The sequence below is a fragment of the Astatotilapia calliptera genome, chromosome 23 (genome assembly GCF_900246225.1).
Source record: "Astatotilapia calliptera chromosome 23, fAstCal1.2, whole genome shotgun sequence".
NCBI lineage: Eukaryota > Metazoa > Chordata > Actinopteri > Cichliformes > Cichlidae > Astatotilapia > Astatotilapia calliptera.
The window spans coordinates 38,291,532-38,316,389 of record NC_039323.1 but is presented as its reverse complement, the minus strand read 5'-3'; the positions used below and the strand labels follow the sequence as shown (position 1 = coordinate 38,316,389).

Below are 24,858 nucleotides of genomic sequence, written 5' to 3'. Positions count from 1 at the left end.
GACGCCACCTTTACCTTGCTCACCTTGCACTTTCTGTGCAGTCACTGCAGGCGCTCGCACCGGGTTTCACTGGTTTTATTCAGTAGCAGGGTTTTACGCAACAGCTACCGCAAGCATGAGCGAGATAGACATAGTTTCTGTTAGGCCTTGAAACAATTTTTAGGGCTTTAAGCAATGATTAAAAACGAATGCTGACTATAAAAGATTTTTTTTTACCTCCCACACACTCAATTCTCCTATGAAGAAGGGCACCCTTTAAAAAAAAACTGGAGGCGTAAGCACAGAAAAGTTCAGGTTTTCAGTAAAAACTTATCTGAAATCTGCAAAGTTACTTTCATGCAACCAGAGAATCACTTTTAACTCTTTTCAGCATCTTTTTAATTAAAAAAAAACAAAACAAAATGATGTCCTACTATGTGCGCACAGATGAAACAATCTACTAATGGACACAAAAGAGTTTTACTCTTAATTTTGAACGACCGTTCAAAGTGTGTATTTGCTCTTCACGTGTCCCTCATCTTTCTTTAGCTAAATGCATCCAAAGCTAAACAGTCATTTTAAAAAGTTTCATATATTTTCTCCTTCTTAAATACTACCACAAAACCTGTCTGTCATCATGAGGATTAGCCTCTTTCCTTCCATTTAACGCTGACATCTGGCTCTAAGATCGCAGGTGCTCCTTTTCATCAGGCTGTGTTTCGGGTCTGTGGTGTTGTGGAAAAATCCGTTCCCTGAGGAAATCTATCCTTGCTTCCTCGGATACAGACTGCAGGTCCTGCTCCGTTACCTGGAAAATAGGATTAGGATCATGTAAATCATCCACTCTGATACTTCTTCCAATACTTGCACTACAATCAAGAGAGAATAACCTACCATTAAAATCTACAGGGAGCAAATCTGAAGACATAATATTTGAGTTTCTCTTCTTAATTTTAGTAGTTTAAACATATGATACAAGTATAGGATATAAGAGACCTGAATTCTAATAAACAGGTAATGCAGTGCAGCCATACATTAGCAATGTTCTGCTTTTTAAACCACATATCCAAATCTAACGTATCCGTTAGATTTGGATATGTAAACACAGGCATTAGTCATGAGCTGCAAAAAGGTTTAGAAGTGAAATAAGCAGAGATTGTGCAAAAATGTGAGTGCGACATTATTTTCTGAAGGTGCCAAAGTCTCACCAGGACAGAGTTATATCCCAGGATCTTCAGATGGCGAATCTTCACAGCCAGCGGACCACGGGGATTGGACGTGCCGTAACAAAAACCAGATTGCGGTGCATACATTACTGCAATTCTGGGAAATAAAGAGAATGATTTGTAAGCTTTACCAAAAAGAAAAAAAAAAAAGGTCAAAATTTGAATAAAATTACTGGGAGACAAAAATCTGAAAACTGACAGATGGAGAAGATTGTGGGTTTATTGTCACTGATGAAAATCAATGTGTTCTTTCTGACTTTATCTGCTTTACTCAGCATGAATCTGATATTAGGATTTTACTTTTCATTGATGTTGACATCTATTTTTTCCTTTAATTACTTTACAGATGGTTTATTTAGTCAGTAAAGTCCAGACAAAAAATTTCAACGAAGCAGAATTTAAAAGAGCTGATTCATTTTTAATCAGTAGTTTGACTCAGTTCCAATAAATGAACGCGCCTGTGCTGTATGGAAATAAATAACAGATGGATAGTTCTGATTACGCTCTGATACTTTCAGTAACATCGATTATGTCAGCAGAAACACATAACCTTTACATTGTACCAAAAAACCTATATGCATTTCTTAGACTTCTACCTGTAAAACCCCTCATTATATACATTTTTATGTTTATTTCTATTTATTTATTTTTGGACAATATTGAGGTTGTCTGTCTTTTGACAAATTTATTTTTAGCTGTGCTGTTTTACTGGAAGAAGGTTTTGGCTGCAGCAACACAGTGGAAAAAAAGATGATAGAAAACTTATTCTGCACATTTTACTATAATATGAAGAATATTATAGTAATATAATATTCCCCCCCCCCCCCTTTAGGGCTAAACAAAAATAGACATTAAAACATGCATCACCATAAAGAAAGTGGACATTAAAAAAAAAAAAAAAAAAGCTCAGATGGGCATAAAAATATCAAAAACACAAAAAATGTCAATGCAAAGTTAAACTTCAAGTTTCAAACTTCAAGTTTTAATAAAAATATTAATATTAATCTACATGTATCCTACATGATTGAACACATGCAATTTTAGGAAAGTCTGTAGTCCATGTAAAAAATGTTGAATACAGTAGTTGCACACATTTTTCCAACAACGTGTCCAATTTAAGAAGGTGAAGTTTTCCACAACACATATTTTTCAGTTTCAGCTGCTTATTGCAAAGAAGTGCCTGAAAGCCAAGAATGGAAATATGTTTAAAAGAGGCGGTAAAGTATCGCCTGTAATACATAACGGTGTTCAAAGAGAGCAAAAAAGCATGCACTCCTGCTTGATGTGTTTGCTTTCAAAGGCTGCTTTTGCGTGCCTGAATGAGGTCTTTACATGCTTGTCTTAGTTTGAAAACGAGATTCATGGTGCTTTGCTGCAAGCTCAGTCAGATATTACCAATCACGCAATATAGTTACATCAGTGCCCGACACTGGAGGAACAGAAAAGTCCCAACATCCTCTTCAACTACCTTCATTTCAAAAAATGTTGCATAAGCACAATTAAATCAAGAACAATATGAGGAACTTAAACACGACTTTACGTGCGTTCGAGACATGCATGCAGTGATGCTGTCAGCAGCAAGTTCATGCTGATATCTTACCGCTCACTGCTCTCTGCTGGAGAACACCCTTCCCCTCCACCGCTGCGTGCTTCACACACAGAGGTTTGGTTTGGCGTAGGTTTGGTTACAGCAGCATCTGGGAGACAGCAGACACAGACGTTTGCTATCATCACAGTTTCAAAAGCAGGTTAAACCGAGAATATAGAGAAGCTGGTTGTGACAAAAAAGTCAGGGCTTTATGTCTGATGGAAAAAAAAAAAAACCCCAACATGTCAGATACTGAAATTTTCAAATTGAATAGTTTTCTTAGTTTTGTTTTTTACATTTAAGAGAATTTTGAATTTGTGGATTCTGCCACACAGTTCTGTCCCAGACTTTGTAAATATGTTTCTCACTGTTTTGCTTCAAACACTTCTTTAATGACAACCTGCAAGAATTTGGGCCCTGAGGAGACCACATACTGTCGTTTTTAAGAGCCAGTGTTTTTCTGTCTTGCTTAATTTCATCTGCTCAAAGGTTTGGATCCTTTTTCTGTCAAACTTTACTCCAGTTCTTGTGTTTCACTGGCTTCCACTTACACACAGAAGTTAATTTAAGGCCTTCTGTTCGTCTATAAATGTCTCATTTATGAAATGAAAGCCTACCGAGGCTCTTAGATCAGCAGGAAATGCTTAGCTGGTGGTGCACTAACATCAAACTTGACATGATCTAATGGGTTTTTGCCATTATGCTGCCATCTACTGAAATCAGCTCCCATTTAAACTCAGGGTTTTATGACTTTCCTCGTTTCTTTCTGCCACTTACTCTGTAAAATCTGATTTAAAGTGACAGCAGTAATGACTCAAGAAGAAATGTCTCCTATCCTTGTTGCGAGCATTTTCAAGTTGCAATTCTTTTCTGTATGATCGCTCTCATTCTGAACATTTAGCTTTTTAAGAAACCATCATGGCTCAACATAACAATGAAAGATGGAAAAAACACAACAGAAATAAAAACAACAGAAGTTACAAATAAATAAGAAAAAAAGAACAGAGGTTGAACAAAACAAAATTTTAAAATAAAAACCCCACAATGAAAGTTGAATAAAAACAGAACAGAAGTTAGACAAAACAATAAAAAAAAGTTGACTGAAGTAAAAAAGAAAACAGTAAAAGACTAATAAAACACAGCATAAGCAAAAAAACATGGGGCAGGTCAAAATTTGTCTTAAAACAAAACTCTATTCTCTGACAAGATGTTAACATAGTTCACGGCTGAGCTCTGCGGTGGCCCTGAGAGGTCAAACATCCTTTAACCAAAACCTGAAAAACAATGTTGAACAAAACACAATGGAAATAGAAAAAAGCAAAAGTTCAATAACACATAACAGAAACTGAAACAAAAACAAGTTAAACACACACACACACACACACACACACAACGGAAAGTGACAAGAGTACCCCCCCCAAAAGATAATAACAAAAAACACAAAAACAATGGATTTTGAATAAAACATAGTAGAAAAAAAAAAATCATAAAACTGATTGGAAATAAGAAAACACTACAGAAATAGAAAAACAAACAACAGAATTAAGGAAAAAAAAATAACACAAGTCAAATACAAATAGGAAAAAACTACATAAATAAGAAAAAACGAGCAAATTTAAAAAATTGAGAATGTCAATTAGAAAAACACAACAAAAGTAGGAAAAAATATAACTGAAGTTGACAAAAACAATGAAAATAGAGGGAAGACCCCACAATTGAATTGTGGAAAGAAAATCCTAACGTAAGTAGAAAAATACAATGAAAGTTGAATAAAACAGAATAGAAATAAGAAAAACAGAACAGAATTTAATGGAAGTAGAAAAACAAAACAAAACAATGAAAGCTTAATGAAACAGCAAAAGTATAAAAGGCACAACAGAAATAGAAAAAACAACACTATGGCAATAAAAAAACAAGTTAAACAAAATGCAAGGGAAATGGAAATAAAAACAACAAGTTGAACAGAACACAATAGTAACAGGATAAACACAATATAGATAGAATAAAAACAAACAGGTTGAAAAGAACACAATGGAAGTCTGAAGAATAGAATGAAAGTTAAAAAAATAATATAAATAGGAAAAAATCAAGAGAACTTGAATAAAAAAAAAACAATGAAAATAGCAAAAATGAAAATAAGTTGAATAAAACTAACAGAGGTTGAATAAGACCCAACGCAAGTAGAAAGAACAGAACAAAAGTTAAAAAGACACAATGGAAATATTGAAAAACAATAATGGAAGTTGAATAAAACCCAGTTGAAATGGAAAAAACTACAGAAACAAGGAGAAAAAAGGAAAAACAAAAAACAATGAAACTTGAAAAAAGCGCAACAGAAATGGGCTGAACAGGAGAATGTTCAGGACAACAGCTTTAACAGCCTCCTTGGCTGAGCTGCAAGTTTCTTCTGGCTGGTGCATGAATACGTTTCTATGTAAAGTGCTCACAATGAGCTCTGTAGAATCATTTGCATTAATGGGTCATTTTGTCTGGAAAGACACATTGTTGCTTTAATTCAGAATCTAAATTTAAATGGGAACCAATTTATGTAGTGAACAGCAAACTGGGTACAAGCCATCACACTGGGCCTTCTTTTTTTATAATGGCCCTTTGAGCCCATCAGTTCCATTATATTCAAGAAAAAATTGATTTTTCTAAAGATGATATCTCTAAAAGTGACCATTTCATACAAAAACACTTTGAAAAATTGTGTCAAACACAAGGCAGAGAGGCCGGAAATGCTATCTGCTTTGAATTCACAAAAACGTTCATAATTTTAGTTATCACATTTATTTATTACAATTCAAGCCCGATTTTCTTTACAGCAGTACTTTTTTTTATTGTGTAAAACAGCTGACACGTATATTTGAAATTGCACTTCTTCTTTAGGGATTAAACATAGTTACACTTCATTCAAACAACAAAAGGGGAGTTTCACTGGTCTGGACTACTTAGGATCAAAGTGGGCTGCAAGTGGCCCACAATGTAAAATGAGTTTCACATCCCGCTCTAGAAAGATTAAACTGTATAGAAGAAAAATAAGCAAGTCTGCATTTAGATTAAACTGCCACTTTAGACTTACCTGTAATTTTTGTTTGTTTGTTTTATTTTTTTGCACCATCAAATTTCCATTTGCCTTTTTCGCAACATTTTAATACAGTATGTCAAATACTTTGAGTTTCCTTTATGGATACAATATGTTATAATAAGAAAACTGCCTTCACTTGAAAAGCTTTTCTATAGCAAGACAGTTCAAGTATCCAGTATGCTGCTGAAATGTTCATTTTTTAAATTCTTTTCTCAAATTTTTCTTACCTATGAAGTACAAATTCTCCACCATCACCCCCTCCTGTAGCATCATATGCACCTGATCCTCCAGCAGACTCTGCAAGTCCAGCAAGAGCCTCGGGTTGACCGATGGAGTGCTGGGGGTGGGGTCTCCCAGGACTGATGCAGGAACAGTTAGGGGCTGAGGAAGAGGAGGATGGTCAACACGCAGGCACACGTCCATCGTCTGAAACATTCTCTCCTGGCTCTTTGGAAACTTCGAACCTGAGGAGAAAAGGAGCAGGTGAAGACCACAAACCCAGGTGTAAGACAAGAGCAGTCAAAGTGAACTGTTTTACCTGCAAGCTTTTCCAGCACACTGCTCTGCAGAAGCTGCTCCAGTGGTGCGTAAGGGAAGTGGCCCAACAGACAGAGGCAGTAAACGGCCTTCAACAACTCAAACGCAGATATTTTGGGCAAATAGGAGATCAGGACTCGGCTCAGACTATCGAGAAACCTGCAGCAGCAAGAAACCCAACAAAGACAAGCAACAGTAATTCAGTTTCAGACGAGGAAAATGTGTTTATTTTACAGTTCAAAAACCAGCAAACTAACAGCTGTGCCTGTTTTCAACTGTGATCAGCCTATTAGCGTTCTACTTCTGCTGCTGTCTGTGTTCGCTGATCGGCCTCGGCGTTGACAGATGTGGGATAAACATGCACACTGTTCTCCCTGAACCTCTACTCCATGTCTACAGCCACAGGGACACATTTAGATGAGACAAATGGTTTACGTACTGTTGTCTTCTGTCCTGCAGATCGTAGCTCAGAGAGGAGTACACCTTGAGGACACAGAGCAGGTCTTTAAGTGTTAGGACGTCAGGGTTGGCGATCACTTTGTCAGCATAAGCATCCATCAGAGCAGCAGGGCAGAAGATGAGGTTCTCGAACACAGACAGAAAGAGAAGCAGCTAAACAGAAAGAAAGAAGTGGAGCAGTAATAAATGTCATGTGTGATGTTTTTAGTTCCTCCTCCTGAAACCTCGTATTTACTATTTGGACAAGAAGGCAGGTCAGAGGATAGTTGTCACCTGTTTGTTGGTCCAAATGTCCAGTGAGGAAGCGACATAGTCCGAAATGCTGGTGAGCAGATGAACGTCTCTGTAGCGGAGCTCCCTACAGGACTGCAGCAATTTAAATATTCTGTTGAAGGGGATACCATGGATGTTCTCTAACACAGAAGTCGGGAGTAGAAAAAGGAAAATCATTAAATTAAATTTAAGGCGCTTTTTTAATTAATCCACAATAAATATAATTCTTGTAATTTCCACAATCATCACCTATTTACAAGCTATTTCTGGTTATTAGCAGGTTCAAATGAAGACTGATTTGACATCACTGTTAATGAAAGTGAAGGTATATATTTTTCTATTTAAACATATTGACTTCAAGAATTTTGCCCATGTATTGGAAGTACTCGTGTTAAATTACAACACAGTGTCGAAAATCTGAAACGCCTCACAGTGTATGCTGTGTTTTGTTTAATAAGCATTTCCAAACACTGACTTTAATGGCCGAGAGTAGAAATTTATCTTATGATGTTTCTTTAAACCAGCAGGATGGTTTATCCATCATCGTCGTCTTCTGTATTGTAAAGTTGGTCCAGGCACTGGTGCAGGTTTCTTTCTCTCATATTTAAGCATTTTATTTTTAATTGGCCTACAGCAGTGTATCTCATTGTAGATCACGGCTCTTCTTCTCTCACATCAGCTCCTTTTAAAGTCCACCACAGCAGATAACCTGCCTCCGTCTCACTCTATCCCTACCATCCTCCTGTGTCACAACAACCCTCTGCGTGTCCTCCTTCACTGCATACATGTATCTTGCCAATGGTCTCCTGTCTGGCAGCTCCATCGTCAGCATCCTTTGTTTCTCCTCTGCACATGCCCAGATCATCTCAGTCTTGTCTAGCTATCTTTGTCTCCAAACTGCTCAGCCTGAGCTGTCCCTCTGATGTGCTCATTTCTAACCCTGTCCATTCTGATCACTCCAAATGAAGATATTATCATTTTCAGGTCAGCTGTCTGTCTTTTTGTCAGAGACGCATCATAGCAGGTCTCACTGCTGTCTCATAAATCTTCCCTTTCAACCATTGCTGCTTTCTGACCACAAGTATTTAAACTCATCTATCTTCACTACCTCAGCTCCTTGCATTTTCACCTTTCCACCTGCCTCAGTCTCACTCAAACATGTATGAAAATTTGATTACAGGTAAATAAAGATTAAAAGCTAAGTTGAATAAAGACGACCTGTATTCACTTATCTGCCTGCTTTCCTAGGCGGTCAAATCTATTCTTTATCCTTCGTTCAGTTTTTCTTGTCCACCTTCTGTAGGCCAGTCGCCCTGTTTCCTGTGCTTTAATTGTTTGTTCTCTTCTGTCACTTCACCTTTCAGGCTCTCACTAATGTAACCTACACCCCATCCAAGCCCCCATCTGCTTCATTCCCACCACCAACAACATCTAGACGCTGGGGCAGGGTGACACTGTCTGGACATTATTTTCTTGTGGAGAAGGATTTACCCGTGATTTTTTTACTGCAGACATCCAGCAGTGGCTTAGAGAAGAAGCCCATTGTGGCCATAGTGGAAATCATGTATTGGGCGTTGGGCAGGCTGAAGTGGTCTGTCATAGATAAGGCCTTTTTCTGGAGGAAGCACAGACACGGAAAAGATTCAGCAACAGCAGTTTTTAAACATTAACTACTTTTGAACAATTGTCTGTTAATTCAGCTGTGCATTACACAGGTAAGCAAATATCATGCAAAAAGCACAGCTGAGGGCAGCTGCACACAAGGGCTCAGTCATAAATGTGGAGAATATTTAAAAACAGCGAGACAGAATGCCAAATGAGATCAAAACTAACCTCTAGTTTCCATTTGAGGTCCTTTGGGGCATCGTTTCCCAGCAGACGCATCATGGTCTGGAGAGCCATTACATTCTTTATGCCTGGAAGACGGGCCTCCACCACCAGCCTAAGACGCACAAAAAAAGAAAAATCAATGTAACACGTGACTTTATGATACAAGGCATCTTTGAGGCTAGACTTTTTTTTTCTTCCCATGATCTCATACCTCATGCCCTCCTTGAGCGCACGAACATTGGCTCCATCCTCCATTTGCTCCAGGCTGGAGGCCAAGATGGATAGACTCTTCTCATCAAAGTCATTCAGTTTCTCCTGTTAGTGAACAAGAAGGCACATTTGAGTGCACAGAAAAAACAAAAACATCACCAAGATGAAGAATAATTTGTGCATGTGGTCGTGGACCGTCTACCTGGCAGGTTCGGAGAAAAGTCTGGACCACTCGGCTACGTTGGGGAACGCCCAGGTTGACCATACTCAGGAGAGAGTAAGTCACGTCCTCGTCGCGAATGTGCACCAGAGTCTTCATGGCCCTCTGCAGCAGCTGGTCAAAAGCGGGATGCTCAAACATCAGCTGCAGCTCGTAGCGGCGCTGCTCATCTGTCATCTTCTTAGTGGTGGCCCACATGTGGGTCAGGCAGTGGCTGACCTGTCGGGCTGTGGGCGAGTAATTGCCGGTGAGGTCTAACACGTCTGACGGGGAGCCGCAGCTCTCCAGGAGCTCCAAGAAAGGAGACTTCCTCTGTCTCTCAGCTGATGCTGTGTCAGCAGGTTGAGAGGGAAGACGCTCCCCATCTTCCAGATCATCTCCATGATTGGCTCCCTGTGAATAGAACCTCACTGAACTGACAGGACTCCTAGAAAGCCACGTCTGACTCTGTCTTGGGCTCCAAAGGTGGAAGAACTGTTTATCTGGAGAACACGAGTCCTTGATTGGCGCAGACAACAGGAAGTTGCGCTGTTGCCAAAGAGATCCGCGGCTGCAAAAGCGCAGGCCCCGTCTCATGACCTCCTCTGTCACCCATACAGACATGGTTCTTTAATAACACAGAGCGCTAGCAACTATTGAAAAAAATAAACAGAGACAGAGCCAAATAAATTAGAAATAATACCACTGCTCTTACAAATTAAATGGCTTGACACTTTACATTCATAGCCACAAATGCTCTTAAATTATGCGTGGCTACCAATGTTGCTTAATTACAAAGTCAACAAGGTCAATAAACTGCCAAGTTATGAAAACATTGACTAGCTGCTTTTAGCTAAGTGATGCTAACCTTAGACGCATACAAACACGTATAACGAAGCGACGCATTGTAGTTTCCAGACCGTGAAAAATCGGAGAGAAACGTAGTTCAGCAAAGAGATAAACAGCTACATGACACCACAGAGTTCATCAGTGCTAGGCCAGTCCATTGAAGTTTTCTCACACATGCTAGTAGGCGCCGTGTGCACCGCCATAATTCGTCCCCCCCCCCCAACATGTACTGTCACGATAGTAGAAAAAAACCCCGCAAATATACAAATTATTAATATATTTCTATTTTAAACGAGCGGAGTAGAAATATGTTTAACGGAAAATATAACACTTTTATATGTGTATTTATTTATTGTCATTGCATTTTGTGTGGCGGTATTCATATTTGTTTGACAAGCAAAAGGTCGCTGGTCCGATTCCATCTGAAGACACAAATCCCTTAGGACTTGCATCGGGAAGGTAATCCAAAGTAAAACTCAACCCGCTGTGGTGATCTCTAAGGACAAAGGAGTAACAAAAAGTGGCTTTGGTATTCTGGGGTTTGCCATACACGGACTCAAATAAGTGCAACGCCGTCCATCCGTCTCCTAGCAACAAACCTTTTTCACCTAGACGCACAGCATGGCAAAATTTGTACTCGCCGGTAGAGCTTTAATTTCATTTTAATCTAATATTTGCCAGTATTTCCGGTACATACACGTGCATTAATTTGTGCAATTTTACCTCGAACAGGAAAAACAGACTGCCCTTATTATGCCAAAGCAGAGCTTTTAGCAGACACCCTCCAGCAGTGTTTGCCAGACTTCAAGATCCATAAGATCTCCATCCTCCCAGATGAATGGAAGGTATCATATTTTCAGGCGATCGTTTTAGGCATATAAATTTAAGGACGTATTGTCACCTCAGCATGACCTCTCTCTGGGCAGGAATGGCTGGGGGCCACGTGTGAAAAAAATAACTGGAAACATGAGGGCTCCCCTTTGGTTTGGAGGGAACTAGTGGAGCAAGGGGGCAAAGGGATGCTCTTGGGGGGCTTCAATGACTTCCTAGAGCACTGCCAGGTAAGCAAAAAATAGATTTTCTCAGCTACAATAACGTAAACTTTTAAAACTGGAAATGTCATCAATTGAACAATGGTTGTGTAGGATTACTACGGCATCACGTCAGACATGACCACAAATGTGATGCTGAGTGTTGCAGCAGAGAATCTGGAGGCCAAAATGAATCTCATCAAAGAAGAGCAGCATCGGGCCAGTCTTATTCAACCACTTCATGTTTGGATAACTGGGTGGGTCTGTTGTAAAAGCTAAAGAGAAAACTCTATTTCCTCTTTTAGGAAACTTTTAAGGACTTTAGCGTGTCTTTATAGTGCTCTCAACCCAACATGCCAAGTCCTGATCCCCAGTCTGCTCTCCCCCGAGGTGTTTCCCAACGTTTCTGCAATCAGCCTCCGCTTGCTGGACCTGGAGGGAAACGAGGAGCAGTTACAGAGCCTGAGGTTGGAGATCGAGGAGCTGGCAATCAGCATGCTCCACCAGGTGCACTAAGACTTACTTATTTGTTTGGTCACATCGAGAGGAAAGCAAAACCATGTCATTAAATTTATTTACAGGTGACTACTGGCACAGATCTGGAGCGAGCCTTCAGGAAGGCGGATGTCATCCTCCTTCTAGATGACGGTGGGCACGATGGAGAAAATGAGGGTGAGGAAGTAAAGAAGAAGAAGGTAAAGGTGATCTCAGAGCGCTACAAAGAATACGGGCAACTGATCGATGCAACAGCCAAGGAGACGGTGAAGGTGATCGTGTCCGGCGACTCGTTTCTCAACCTGAGGTGCTCGCTTCTTGTGGACAGTGCACGCTCCATCGACAGCCACCAGTTTATCGCTGCTGCAGCTCAACTGGAAAACGAAGCCAAGGCTGTACTTGGGAAGAAGATGAGAATGAGGCCGTCAGGTATCTCGTGTGAATTGGTTGACTCATGTTCATGTTGCATTTTAGCACCAGCCCCTGAAATAAAAGACGAATCAATTCTTATGTCTTCTCCTTCTGCAGATATTACAGATGTAATAGTGTGGGGAAATATCAGCGGTACTTTCTACATTGACCTGCAGAGGGCAAAAGTTTTCAACCATGATGGGCCAATCACAGGACCAGCTTTCTTTTCCCAGCCACTTCTAAGCATTTTTCCTGACAGGTCTGTTACCACGGAAACATAAAGACCTTAATTTGTATTTTTTCAGTGCACTTTTAATTCTCCAGACTCCTTGTGAAGTGAGTCTGGAGTCATGAAGGTGGTTATTTCCTGGTGCCCTAGATTTACCGCATTGGTAAGCTCAACCCAGCTGGGGCTTTGGCAGGGTAAACAAATATAATATGATAAAGTCTGACACTGGCCAGCCACTGGCATGATTTCAGTCTGTGCAAATATTGATTGCACAATACATCTGTCCAGAAAGCTGCCTGCTCTGATGGGAAAAAACCCTGTGTTGGCACACAAGATAATCTTCTTCTCCTTTTCAGGAAATGGTTGGAAACAGACTTTCAGCACTTGGTACGCAGGCGGCGTCTAGCTGTGACTTCAAAGACAGGCCAAGCAGCTGCCACATCAGCTGCCAATGGGATCCTCACTGTCTTGAAAGCTTGGAATGGTGCTAGTGATCCAGATGTTCTGTCTTCGGGTGTAGCTTGCCCAGGTTGAGAATTGGTTTTCAGTGTGACAGAATGATTTTTAAATGCGATTCAGATTCTCTGATTCAGTGTGATCTAGCTTGTTTCAAAATGTGATTGTTTTGGGGTTATTTTAGGGCATTACAGTCTCCCTGATGGCATTGTCTTCTCAGTTCCATTAACCTTCACAGATGGCAAATGGTCAGTAGTGTCTGAGTTGACTGTTGAAAATGAGCTCAAGTACAGGCTTGAGCTCTCAGCAAGTGAACTGCAGCAGGTAAAGTTAAACCAATAATATTAGATGTAGCGCATTCTCGTTGCTTGAAATGTTGCTAACATTTTGACATAATTTAGGTAATTTAAGAAAAATGTATCAATACTATCTTTTCTTTCTCAGGAAAAGCAGTTTGGATCAGACAGCGGCACAACTGAATAAAGCTGTTGTTTAAAGCAAGCATGCTCTGCTCATTTCCACGTCTATATTTTATATTTTTATCACGGGACTTTTCATCTTTCAAATGTTTTTTTTAAATCCATGTTTACATTATCCTGGCCCTTGGTTTTTCTCTCTGAAACAAGCTGTTTTAGCTCATTTTCTTCAAATATTCTGGCAAATCAGTTAGCTAGTAAGCCCCGCCCACTTTGACCACCAAATATGGAAATCTGTGTAAAGCTTACATCATCGTGGCACAACAGTAAGTGAATTCAGAGCAGTCTGAAACCAGACCTTTGGCTTCAAGCAACTCCTTTTACATATGCTTTGACTATGTTGTTTAATATGAATATGATTCTCCTGTAATCATAAAGCAAGCTCTTGCATATATACAGTACTGTGCAAAAGTCTTGAGCCAACCCAAATTTCTTTATAAAATATATATGTGTGTATTATTTATTTCCCCAAAGGGGCCAGAGTTTCTTCAGCACTAGTATTTTTGCACCAACAATGTGATTCCCAAAGAAATATTAGCCAAAAACATGGCATAACTTGAGGAAAATGTAAAATTTCTTTCAAATATTTGAGGAAACTCGATAAGTGAATGACAAAAGGAAGAAGTGACAGGCATAACAAATATCTACAGGCGATGAACAGTACCATAACCTTAAGAAATAGGAAAAATCAAGCAATGACCTGCAGAAATACATCTGGCTCTTCAGTCCAAAACATCTACTGTTCACTGAAGCCTCATCAGAAATGTCTCAGTGGAAGGCCGGCCTCATTAAGCCATTCTTAATAATGAGAAACAGGGGGAAAGGATGAGGTATGCCACATTACACAAGAACTGGACTGAAAATCAGCGGCAACAGGTCTGATAGAGTGATGAATCCAAATGTGGAATTATGGTAAAAATGATCAATAATATACAGTATACTTAAGGTCACAATGAGTGTTTACACTTATCTGTAAAACACAGCGGAGGTTCTGTCATGGTTTGGGCTGCATATCGGCCAGTGGTGTTTGAAAGCTTGTTAGAAATTTTGGAATTATGAACGCAGAAAACTATCATGAGATTTTGTTCCACCATGCAATACCATCTGGAAAGTATCCGATTAGCGAAAACAGCTTCATTTTTCAGCGTGACAATGATCCCAAACTTGGATCGGCCTCCCCAGAGCCATGACGTCAACATTACTGAAGCAGGATGGGATCATCTTGGTGACAAATGGAAGTGCTTTGAATGTCCTCCATTGGAGAACTATTCCTGAAGACTAAAGAAATAACAAGAAAGCTGTCTAAGAGAGTTCAGCATGTGCAGAAGAATAAAGGTGGTCATACCAAATATTGACGTTCAAGCTTGTTATATACTGCATTTCCATTTATGTTTGCACAATACTGTAACAGACACTCTTAAAAACAGAATTTGAAGACCAGTTAATGATTAAAGGTAGTAATCCAGATACGTGTCATTGCAACATATTAAGTTTGTTTCAGTTTGTTCTTTTATTTTCACATGTGCAGTTGCAGTTTTATATCACAGTCTGATCACATTAAACCTGTCCCGCTTTGTGAAACACGTCCAGAGGTTATATTTTTAGACATAAAAGATCAAACTGAGTACTTTATGGAAAAAGGAGAAATTAGAAAATATATTCCTTTTTTAAAATTTTTACAGTTCAGTAAGTTACTTTTTTTTTTTTTTTAAACGTTTAAGCAGGATTTTAAACATAAATCACAGTACTACCGTACACAAACTAGTCAGTTAATATCGTTCTCTAAAGCCGACGTCACCGCTCACCGTCCATCTCCACGTACAGATGGTTGGCCTTTTAAAAGTAAGGACACATAAAAATGTTTACTCTCCTCACTGATAATGAAATATTAAACAAGCTGAATTTAATGCACTCTTTAAACCTGAAACATTCAAACTGATTTTTTTTTTTCTTCTTCACAAATTGTGCAGTACTTTGTCAGCCGACAAGGAGAACTTGAACAGGGTGCCGTTTTTACATGCAGAATGTACACTTTTTGCATTTCTACACTATGCACAAGGAGGCGCTGACTGAAAAAGAGGAGAAGGTTAGTACAAATGCAGTGCACTACGACAAGTTGGGGGAAACAGACACATTTTGCGCAATGGTATGTTCACTTTGTACAACCCAACCCTGAGACTTGGATGCTGAGTGGTTCACAAGAGCAAAATTGGCTTTTCCATACAGTCGAACAAGGTGCTAAATTTCTTGTTGATGATCTTTTTTTTTTTTTTCCCCATCTTGTTTTTGAATACAGATCCCAAACATTGGCCCAGGTACATGACGCAGAATGACAGTATTATTCCCTACAGGAACAGAAAAAAATTCTGCTCTAGTAAAACTGAAAAATCAACCTCAAATATTGATGTTAAATACATGCGTGATGCATGGCATGCATGAACTTGTCATGGCACAAAGGAGGTTATTTGGTAAATATACAGATCCCAGTAATCACTGTACAAACAGTACACGGGCATATCTAACAGGTCTGTAGATAAATAACAAATTCAATTACACGTGGATGTATGAAATTAAATCCTACTTACAAATGTAAATAAAAATGAGGCATTGATCACACAGAGGAAACTTGGGAACACTTCTCTTATCGTGTCACGTTAAAGAACTCGCATGTGGGTAAAGATCTACTAGCTGTCAACATCCAATGAAGTCAGAGAATCAGTTTTCAGGCAACGAGTGAAAAAACCAGCAACGACTGAATGGGAATTTCTAACTTTGAACCCTAAAGGTGTGGATGCGGATTGGTGTCGTTTTACTCGTCTAACTGTGGGAATGTGCAACTACGATTCAAACCTGGTGTTGTCGTTAAAACATTTACATACAATCTTTATATGGATAACCAAAGGGATAAAATAGACTCTTAAATTCCCCCTCTGCTTTAGTTATAAAGTTTCATCGACTGACCATTAAATTAAATAATTTATAGCATATATTAACAGTTAATCCAACATTCCAACTCTTCCTAACGCCACCTATATAGATAGACATCTGCCTCTGAATGAAAAAAACAAGGTGGATGCTTTTAGCCGTGGTACAAAATAAAGGCATCACTGTTGTACTAAAGAGACTGAAATCAAACGGGTTCTTAAAAGAAAAAAAAAAGTTTCTAAACTTTTAATTAAAGCCACAAACCTGCTTTTCATTGAATACACTCCTGTCAGGGGAGCACTCAGCATAACACAAAACCTCTTTACTATAAATGCAATATGAAATGGTGCATTTAATTGTAAAGTAAAGCTGTGTAATTATGAACGCTGCCCGATAGAAGCTAATGATGGTCCTGGTGTAGACACGACTCCCAAGACTTTAACAGACTCTTCTGACGTGAGGCTATAAAAGCAGAACGCACCGAGTATCTCAACCATCTGCCACACAATCACTGACCAACACCCTTTAACTCCAAACTCATTGATAAATGGGTTTTGTATAGCTGTATGCATGAATATAATGTTGTTTTAACATACAAATAAAAGCAAAACATTGGGGGAGGGGCGCAGCAGGGCAGCTATGACTGTGGTTGATGCTGAGGGGATGGAGGTGTGTCTGGAGTTTCTCCCGCCACCTGTCCTTCAGGGCTGATGTCCAACTCCTCATCCAGTTCACTTTGGTCCAAAAGCTCAAAGTCCTCTTCCTCGGTCGGAACTAGTGTGTCGTCGGGGAACTCCTCGCCGGTGCCACTTTCCGTTGTGATCGCCTCATCTGGTTCCTCGTCAGGACCGAGCTCCTCTGCCGTGGTAACTGTAGTGTTAGCAGTGGTGTCGGCAGGTGTCTCCAGAGCGCCCGGTGGGGTTTCGCTGGGAAGAAACTCAGCCAGAGAGGGCTCCTCGCTGGCCTCGCTGGAACGCAGCAGGGCTGACAGAGTGTTCTGCACGACAGTGGAGATGGCAGTGCTCACTATCTCCTCGCTCAGGGCCTCCAAGGAACGTTGTGCACCCTGGGTGACTGCAGGCTCTGTCTTCTCTCCTCCCCCATCCACGCCCGCCACAGGCACCGCGCCCTCTTCGCCCCCAGGTGGTCGACCGTGTCCGTTGAAATGTGTGTTCACAAAATGGAGGGGGGATGCTAGGTGCTGGATAAGGAGGCTGGCGGGGCTCAATGGTTCCCCTTCGGACTGAGTGTCAGCCTGGGCTCCCTCTGCCTGGCCTGAACCTCGCAGAGGAAAGTGAAGCAGACTTTGCTCAATGGAGGGGAACTCCTCCACTGAGGGGAACTCAGGGAGATCCCGCAGGTACGACTCCTCTGGGTCACTTTGTAAACTCTGCTGGTCCAAATCTGCAGTAGGCAAGAGACAGTATAAAACCATAAATAAATGCAAGTCGTGCACATTTAATTTTCACAGTGATATCTTAACGATGAGAGGATGAGGTGACATTGCCCTTATGATAACAATCTGATGCACAGAAGCACGACAATCCAAAAGGAACACTCGCCCACATACTGTCATACTTTCTTTGAAAAGAGCAAAGGAAAGACGCTCGGTCTGGCCAAGAGAGAGTTTTGTTGTTTTATTTCGCTGATTCTGTTGGTCTGCATCTCTAAAAATTTGATACTGGTGAATGACATTGCACAGAGCAGCACACACACCTCTGCACACACTCACTATCCAAATTTATTTCTTATATAGACCTCTTCAACTGCTTGTTGACCTAATTATCTAATCAGCCTGTCCAACAGTATCAACTCAATGAATTTAAGCGTACAGACATGACCAAGACAACCTCCTAGAGTTCAAACTGAGCAGAATGGGGAAAGAAGGTGATTTAAGTGACTTTGAACATGGCTGTTGGTGCCAGACGGGCTGGTCTATTTCAGAAACGGTTGATTTACTGGGATTTTCCCAAACAATCAGAGAGTGGGCTGAAAATGAAAAAAAAAAATCCAGTGAGCGGCAGTTCTGAGTGAAAAAAGAAACTTGAGGACAGATTCCTTTGAGCTGATAAGGAGGCAACAGTAACTCAAATGACCTCTCGTTACAACTAAGATATGCAGAAGTGCATCTCTGAAAGCAAACATGTTTAGCCTTGAAGCAGATGGGATACAGCAGCAGAAGACCTCGTCAGGTGCCTCGGCAGGTTGACTGATATAGAAGATTAGAAAAATGTTCCCTAGTCAAATGAGTTTTGATTTCTAGTGCCACAAATAGAATGGTGGGGTCATAGTTCATGTGAAAGCATAGATCCCACATGCCTTTTATCAGTGGTTCAGGTCAAAGATGGTGGTGTAACGATAATATTTTATTAGCACGCTTTGTGCCCCTTAGTATCAACTGATCATCATTTAAACACCACATCCACATGTGAGTACTGCTGCTGACAATGTCCATCGCTGTGTGACGACACTGTACCCGTCTTCTGATGGCCGTTTCCAGCACGATAACTCGCCATGCCACAAAGTTGAAATCATATCAGACTCAGTTCTTGAACATGACAGTTCACTGAACTCAAACGGCCTCCACAGTCACCGGATATCAAACCAACAGAGCACCTTTGGGATGCAGGGGAACGGGAGATTCAGATCATGGATGTAGCAGCTGTGTCGTGCTGTCAACTTGGATCATAAAAAAAAATATATATATAGCTTTAATCAAAGTTCAACATTGACACATGACAACTACCTTCAGAGACGTCGGTGAGTTGAGGAGTGGTGGCTCTGGACACCGAGAAGCCTCCACTCTCCAAGATGGATGCCTCTTCATCTGACAGCTCAGAGTCTGTGATGGCCATAGCCAGAGCCGTAGTTTTCACATCCACCTGACCAAAGAAAACAAAATAAATAAAATAATGACGCATTATTTTCCACATTTCAAAACCTGAAAAAGATAAGTATAACCAGACTCCTCTGGTTACTCCACATGCAACAAGTTTGAATTTATTACAAGGACTATAACCTTCATAGCTCGTAGAAGTAATCCAGATTATACTAGTTTGTTTATTTTATTACGTTTGCACCATGCCCTGCAAGTGTTCATTCACAGCATAGCGACTGAATACCTGACATGACACTGTCAGTTACTGAACTGAACCGTGTACTTTCTGCTGTTGCGCAAATGGAATGCAGTTGTACTGGAAAGATAATCCTTCAGGTCATTTGGCACAGCGCAGAGCTCCATTCCCATCAACACGTCACCACATTCATAAAGGTCGGTGCTGACTTCAGCACACTGTGCTGCTGCTGCAGCTTCCTCTGCTAGTCTTACACTTTAAAGCGGCACCCTTGCATATACGTACTCTCTGTGCATTGTGGGTTGTGTTGCAGGTGTGGGTCCTTACCGTTGGAGCAAAGCAGGACAGCTCCTCCTCGCTCTCGCTCTCCGTTTCAGCTCTGGGCTCGTCCCCCTCCTCTACCTCCTTCTTTATCTCTGTTTAAAACCCCCCCACACACAAACACGTGTTTTCAACATGCCATGAAGGACACCACAACAACAACAACAACAAACCACTAAAGGAAGTGATTCAAAGACAGCGGTATGAGAATCAAGTAACCAAGGGAAACTGCGGCTTTACAATGGCTCCTTTTGTTTGTGTGTGCAGAGCCCCTGATGTTGGGTATCGCTGAGAGGACAAAGAAAGGTGAGCTACATCGACGCCGACTTCACTTGAAAGCACGTTGTGGCTGAAAGTGGCTCTCTCACTCACTCCTCTTGTCGTGTTTGCGGTGCTCCGTGTCTCCCTTCATGCTGTAGTCCAGTTTCATCAGGATCGGTTCCAGACCAGTGTACATCCTCTGGATCAGCTCATGGTACACCACCAGCGGCCACAACAGAACGCTCAGCGCTGAAAAGCAGCGTGGAGAATGAACATGGGTTTTTTTTGTTGTTGTCGTTTTAATTACTGCACTGACTCCTATTATTACTCACTGCCAGACACCCTCTGTTATGGCTCACCTATAATATAGGAGATCATGATTCCTGGTACGTAATGTCCAACCACAGCCAGAACAAAACAGCCACTGCACATCATCACACAGAACTGGAAAAAAGAGAAAGCGAGAGATATCTTCAGTGTGTGCTGTATTTATGTCATAGAGAACACTTTACTATAGCCGTTTCTAAAAGTGGGATAGTTTATATCACTAGCATTACCAATCGGTTAGTGTGATGCTATTTATATAGTTGACTTTTCCCCCAAAACACCGCTGAAAGGAATAACAGCACTACTCATGAGTTTTATTTTTTTAAACCCATGATTAAAAGGTCCTGCATCCGACATGTACTTATGGAAATGCATCCAAACACTAGTAAAGCTGTGCAAAGGAATCAGGTGATTATTACAGTGCAGCTCAAAAACACTGGCTGTGTGTGTCACTTCACTCGCCTCACACAACGCCCACAATCCTATTTACAATTCAGTCTTTATGATGGATATTAAGTTGTAACGACTGAAGATAATTCACTGTAATTAATGAGGCTATCGACTTTGTGCCACGTGTGCAAATACCTACAACTCAAAACTAAAGAGAAAGACTTCTGCAAACAGCTGGAAGCAACAGACTAACTTCACCACAGGGTAACGGTCTCATTTTCATTAGACACATCTCTCTGTTATCTGAGCTCTGTTATCAAAACATGTAAAGTTCTGGGTGAAATGTGGCCAAAGCCTAATATTGGAGATGTCATGTTCACTGCAGGGGGGAAAAAAAATCTGTTTACCACAAAGGACTGATTCTACGAGACAGGTTTGGGCAGAGTAGAATGATGAGAAAGAAACTGGAAGCTTTTTCAGTTATTTCTCCAAAAGGATCCAGTTTTTCAGTTAGTTGAGCAACTCGCTCAAGAAGGGAGAACAATCACAGTCTAATCTCGTGCGTGTCTATTAACTGACACAATGGCATTCTTTAAGAATTGTGCCGTGTTGAAAGTAATGTGTAAATGTGACTAGATTTACCTTGGAAGTCCGCCATTGTGAGTTTTCCAAAAAGTAACCAAGGTGCACTTTCAGACATATTCTAATTCTGTCATATGATCGAAAACACTTTAAAAGGACATTTAAGGAGTTGTTTAATGTGTTGTTAAGCCTACATTACTTGTTTGAGATTCCCAAAGTCCAATGTCCAAGTCATGTGTTCGTTTTTTTTCTTGCTGTAGTCTTGCACTACAATCAGACTCATTTAGCGAGAGGAAAACGGTGAAGGGGAGGAGTGGAGATGTGGACGTTACTTTTATTTTTAATGTACAAAAGCACAAGAACATGATAGTGAAGTGGGAACTGTCTCCAGGACAGAAACAATTGCATTATGCTGCTAATGCAACATTGTCTCTTTGCAAGACCTGCACATACAGCATGTTAACACAAAGCTAGCCAAGAACCCAGAGGGACGTTATAGCTGAGTATATGCAGACCTCAGCCCAGCAGCTAAAACCTGAACTTCATCAGGTAACAAAGGCAGCAGTCAGGCTTGCATCTGGACACATTTCTACAGAGGAATCATTGTGGCAGTTGCTTAAAAGTCTCTTTGGGCTGGTTTTCAACTTTTCTTTGTGTTGTTGGCTTTGTGTTTACACATAAAAACTAAAATATAAAGATTGTGTGTGTTTCCTTATTCGGACAGGGATCTGGGCTGATGTGATGAACTGTATCCTCACCTTTACATTGTAAGTTGCTGATTATGAGTGTGTGTTTAGGGGCGTTTTATGGAGTAACAAGAAAGTTAAAATAATGAGTAGTGTAATGAATTACTTTCTTTGAGGAATAATTAAGTAATATGCTGCATTACTAAAAGTAATAAGCAATTCCTAATACATTACTTTTGTTGTGTAACAACCCCAGCACTTCTCATGACTACGCTAAATTTGCCTCTCCTTATTGACAGTCTTAGCTTAGTTCATCTTAAACCTGAATATGAATCTCAATCCTTCAAGTAATGAGGCCAGCATATATACAAGTAGTCCCATTGAGCTTCAGACTCCACTAATCACTCAGATACTGAGCGGATATCCCTGACAAGGTCATCTCAGGGATACAGCTCTCAGAGGGCCCCACGCACCTATTGTTCAGAGATTTTTTCAGTTCAGGGTTTTCAGTCAGAAAGTTGGCTTGAAGGGTGGGTGGCTCTAAAGTAAGTAAAGTTTCAGTGCACAAACTGAGAGGAACTAAGAACTAAGTCCCACTGTAATACATTATACAAGTACTATTCTGAACTTTGTAAATAATCATGCAAAGCTCGTCTGTTAAAGTCTGAGAATAAAAATACAGAGCTGGAAAGATGGCTAGAAGAATTGGCTTTTTTCTTAAAAAGAAAGAAAGAAAGAAAGAAAAAAAAACACAACCTGACAACAATCGCATAAACATTTATACTTGGACTATTAGAGATTCACCCCAATAACATGTGTGCATATGCGTTTCCATGGTCACACCAAAGCACCGTACCTTGCCATGGTTCTGTCGTTTGTACTGCAGCATCTCCTGCAGATACATGCAACAGGTCAGATAACTCTCAGCCAGGTGGTGGCTGAGCTCGGGGATGCTGAGCAGACGCTGCTCCGCGCTCATTGTCTCACTATGATCAAACAAGAACACACACGCACACACGGGAAGAAAAAAAAATTCAACACCTGTGACGGACACAGATCTGTATTTGAAGCAGTTCAGGCTGTACTTATGTTAGCAAAGGTGCAGGTTAGGATTTCATGTTTGCGTAATGATGATGGAGGGAGACAGATGCACACAAGTGAACACAAACACAACACACTAAATGAGGCAGGGAGCCTGAAATTAATTATAATCACAGAGTGTTGTGTGACAAACGGGTCATAACATCCTACATGGACAGACTTTAATGGATGACTTTTACACTACATTAACACAGGAAAAATCACTGCTTAAGAAAACAAAATCAACTTATTACACTACAAACCTTTGTGCAGGATGAGCGTCTACATGTTGAACTGTAGAAGAGACACAAAAAACAAACAAAAAACAACCCACAATTAGCAAAGAATCTGTCGAAACATCTTTTTTTTCTCCTGCAACCCCAGTTCCACAAAAAGTTGGGCCGCTGTGTAAAATATAAACCGAATGCAGCGAGTTGCAAAAAGTTCCTCCAGCTGTTTCTTTTTAAGGACCGCTTCCTTTTAAAGCCTTTTCCTTCCCCTGTCCCAACAGTTGTGAGACGCGTCGCTGCCATCAAACTCAAAAGGAGCTCATATTTTTCCTAAACATGTTTCTACATTCTATTGTGAATAAAATTGGGCAGATTTGCAAATCACTGCATGCAGGTTTGGTTTGCACTTTCAAACAGCATCACAACTTTTTCAGATTTTAATGATTCTCACATTGAATATTAACAGAATTTTTTCAGCCTTGTAACATATTTTGTGGATGTTTGACTACTCAGTTAAAATAATACCAGAAATCACACGATGTGTGTGAGTGGAGGAACAACTTCAACTTGAATAGAATTTTAGCTTTGTCAGCAATACCTGACAGACAACATTACGCGAACTATTAGAGGAAGGCATCATTGTGATTACTTTGAGACCTTACCAGTAATGATGGGTAACTTGGGCTTCCATCTCTCCAGCAGCATGAGCCCCAGCAGGGACACGCTTATCAGAAACAGAGGCCGCAGGGAGGTGGAGGACAAGATCCTGCAGAAACACAAACACACTCATGTATATAAATTCAAATACGGGGAATCTATTAAAGCCCTATTGCTGTGGTTGAATATGAGCCAAGGGAAAGTAATCAGACAGCAAACTGACAGCTGGTCAACCAGGCCTGAGCCACTCATCTTTACGTCTTCTCTTGAATTGCGGTATTAACAGGTGTGACACCTCAAAATAACCTTTATCTATATAATATAATTCCTTATAGTTAGCAGGGAACATATGCCGTGCCGAAAAGGAAGTTTAAACTGGCTTGCAACCTTCGTTAGCATTAGGCTAAAGACGTGGGATTAGCTAACTTATCTTGACATTCACTCGTAATACCCTCGCTGACGTTAGCCAGATAGCTAACAATGCACTCCAAAGCAGCCTTATCAGTGTGAGAGACAAGCGTGATTAAACGCAGACTCGACGTTTACCAGAATAATGTGTTCAGTGTCAGGGCGACAAAGATGCTGTACAGCGGCCTCTCCCAGACCAGCAGCCTCTGCACCCACAGCAGCAGGAGTTCATACTGCGATAGCCAACCCTGAAGACGCTCCCGCAGGCGAACGAGCTCCGGGTTTCCGTCCCCGCACGCCTGCTCCGACGTCCCCGCAGGGAACAGGGCCTCCAGGCCGACCGAAGAGGAGGTAACCGAGGGGCGTCTTCTGGCCTCCTCTCCGCTCGCCATGTTTCCCCCACTTTGTTATGTTGTTTTGGAGATCACGGGGTATATGGAAAGATGAGGGTCAAGCAGGGCAGAGTGAAAACGATAAAGCTTCCGGTTAAAACTTTCAAAATAAAGTGGGTTGATAAAGAGCAGCGAGTATCAGAATCAGAATCAGAATCAGAATACTTTATTGATCCCTGGGGGATCGCG

The 24,858-nt window shown here is 40.8% G+C and overlaps 3 protein-coding genes across 5 annotated transcripts; 1 reads left to right on the top strand and 2 right to left on the bottom strand.

Moving 5' to 3' along the window:
- Positions 1-361: 361 nt before the first annotated feature.
- fastkd2 (FAST kinase domains 2) lies at positions 362-10,444 on the bottom strand. The gene is made up of 12 exons (XM_026157676.1): positions 10,258-10,444; positions 9,393-10,042; positions 9,192-9,295; positions 8,984-9,092; positions 8,642-8,765; positions 7,151-7,290; positions 6,858-7,030; positions 6,420-6,577; positions 6,109-6,345; positions 2,806-2,902; positions 1,188-1,302; positions 362-787 (listed from the first exon to the last, which is right to left on the bottom strand). Exons 2-12 carry the CDS (start codon positions 10,011-10,013, stop codon positions 662-664), a joined length of 2,004 nt encoding a protein of 667 aa, XP_026013461.1. The 5' UTR covers positions 10,014-10,042; positions 10,258-10,444; the 3' UTR covers positions 362-661.
- A 186-nt stretch (positions 10,445-10,630) lies between these two features.
- mdh1b (malate dehydrogenase 1B, NAD (soluble)) lies at positions 10,631-13,361 on the top strand. Of its 3 annotated transcripts, none has more exons than XM_026159201.1 (10): positions 10,632-10,881; positions 10,971-11,083; positions 11,165-11,299; positions 11,384-11,526; positions 11,686-11,776; positions 11,851-12,193; positions 12,293-12,434; positions 12,761-12,933; positions 13,045-13,184; positions 13,305-13,361. In XM_026159201.1, exons 1-10 carry the CDS (start codon positions 10,860-10,862, stop codon positions 13,341-13,343), a joined length of 1,341 nt encoding a protein of 446 aa, XP_026014986.1. In that variant the 5' UTR covers positions 10,632-10,859; the 3' UTR covers positions 13,344-13,361. The 3 variants fall into 3 exon arrangements, with proteins under 3 accessions (XP_026014987.1, XP_026014986.1, XP_026014985.1); XM_026159200.1 differs by having other exon boundaries at positions 10,633-10,881; positions 11,608-11,776; XM_026159202.1 differs by lacking the exon at positions 11,384-11,526 and having other exon boundaries at positions 10,631-10,881; positions 11,660-11,776.
- A 1,466-nt stretch (positions 13,362-14,827) lies between these two features.
- On the bottom strand, positions 14,828-24,763 carry retreg2 (reticulophagy regulator family member 2). Its single transcript, XM_026159199.1, has 9 exons — positions 24,416-24,763; positions 23,875-23,978; positions 23,246-23,276; positions 22,759-22,888; positions 20,277-20,361; positions 20,029-20,166; positions 19,663-19,751; positions 19,008-19,143; positions 14,828-17,665 (listed from the first exon to the last, which is right to left on the bottom strand). Exons 1-9 carry the CDS (start codon positions 24,667-24,669, stop codon positions 16,899-16,901), a joined length of 1,734 nt encoding a protein of 577 aa, XP_026014984.1. The 5' UTR covers positions 24,670-24,763; the 3' UTR covers positions 14,828-16,898.
- Between the last annotated feature and the right edge of the window lie 95 nt (positions 24,764-24,858).

Bases quoted from the DNA above. Each gene is read 5' to 3' on its own strand.
- fastkd2 (XM_026157676.1), bottom strand. From the start codon at position 10,013: ATGTCTGTATGGGTGACAGAGGAGGTCATGAGACGGGGCCTGCGCTTT. The intron at 7,031-7,150 runs GTGACAACTATC...CTTTCTGTTTAG, and splicing joins ACATTTGGACCAACAAACAG to CTGCTTCTCTTTCTGTCTGT. The intron at 6,578-6,857 runs GTACGTAAACCA...TTGCTGCTGCAG, and splicing joins CTGCAGGACAGAAGACAACA to GTTTCTCGATAGTCTGAGCC.
- mdh1b (XM_026159200.1), top strand. From the start codon at position 10,860: ATGGCAAAATTTGTACTCGCCG. The intron at 10,882-10,970 runs GTAGAGCTTTAA...TACCTCGAACAG, and splicing joins GGCAAAATTTGTACTCGCCG to GAAAAACAGACTGCCCTTAT. The intron at 11,084-11,164 runs GTATCATATTTT...CTCTCTGGGCAG, and splicing joins TCCTCCCAGATGAATGGAAG to GAATGGCTGGGGGCCACGTG.
- retreg2 (XM_026159199.1), bottom strand. From the start codon at position 24,669: ATGGCGAGCGGAGAGGAGGCCAGAAGACGCCCCTCGGTTACCTCCTCT. The intron at 23,277-23,874 runs GTAAGGTCTCAA...TCTCTTCTACAG, and splicing joins CAAGTTACCCATCATTACTG to TTCAACATGTAGACGCTCAT. The intron at 17,666-19,007 runs GTAGTTGTCATG...TGCCTACTGCAG, and splicing joins ACTCACCGACGTCTCTGAAG to ATTTGGACCAGCAGAGTTTA.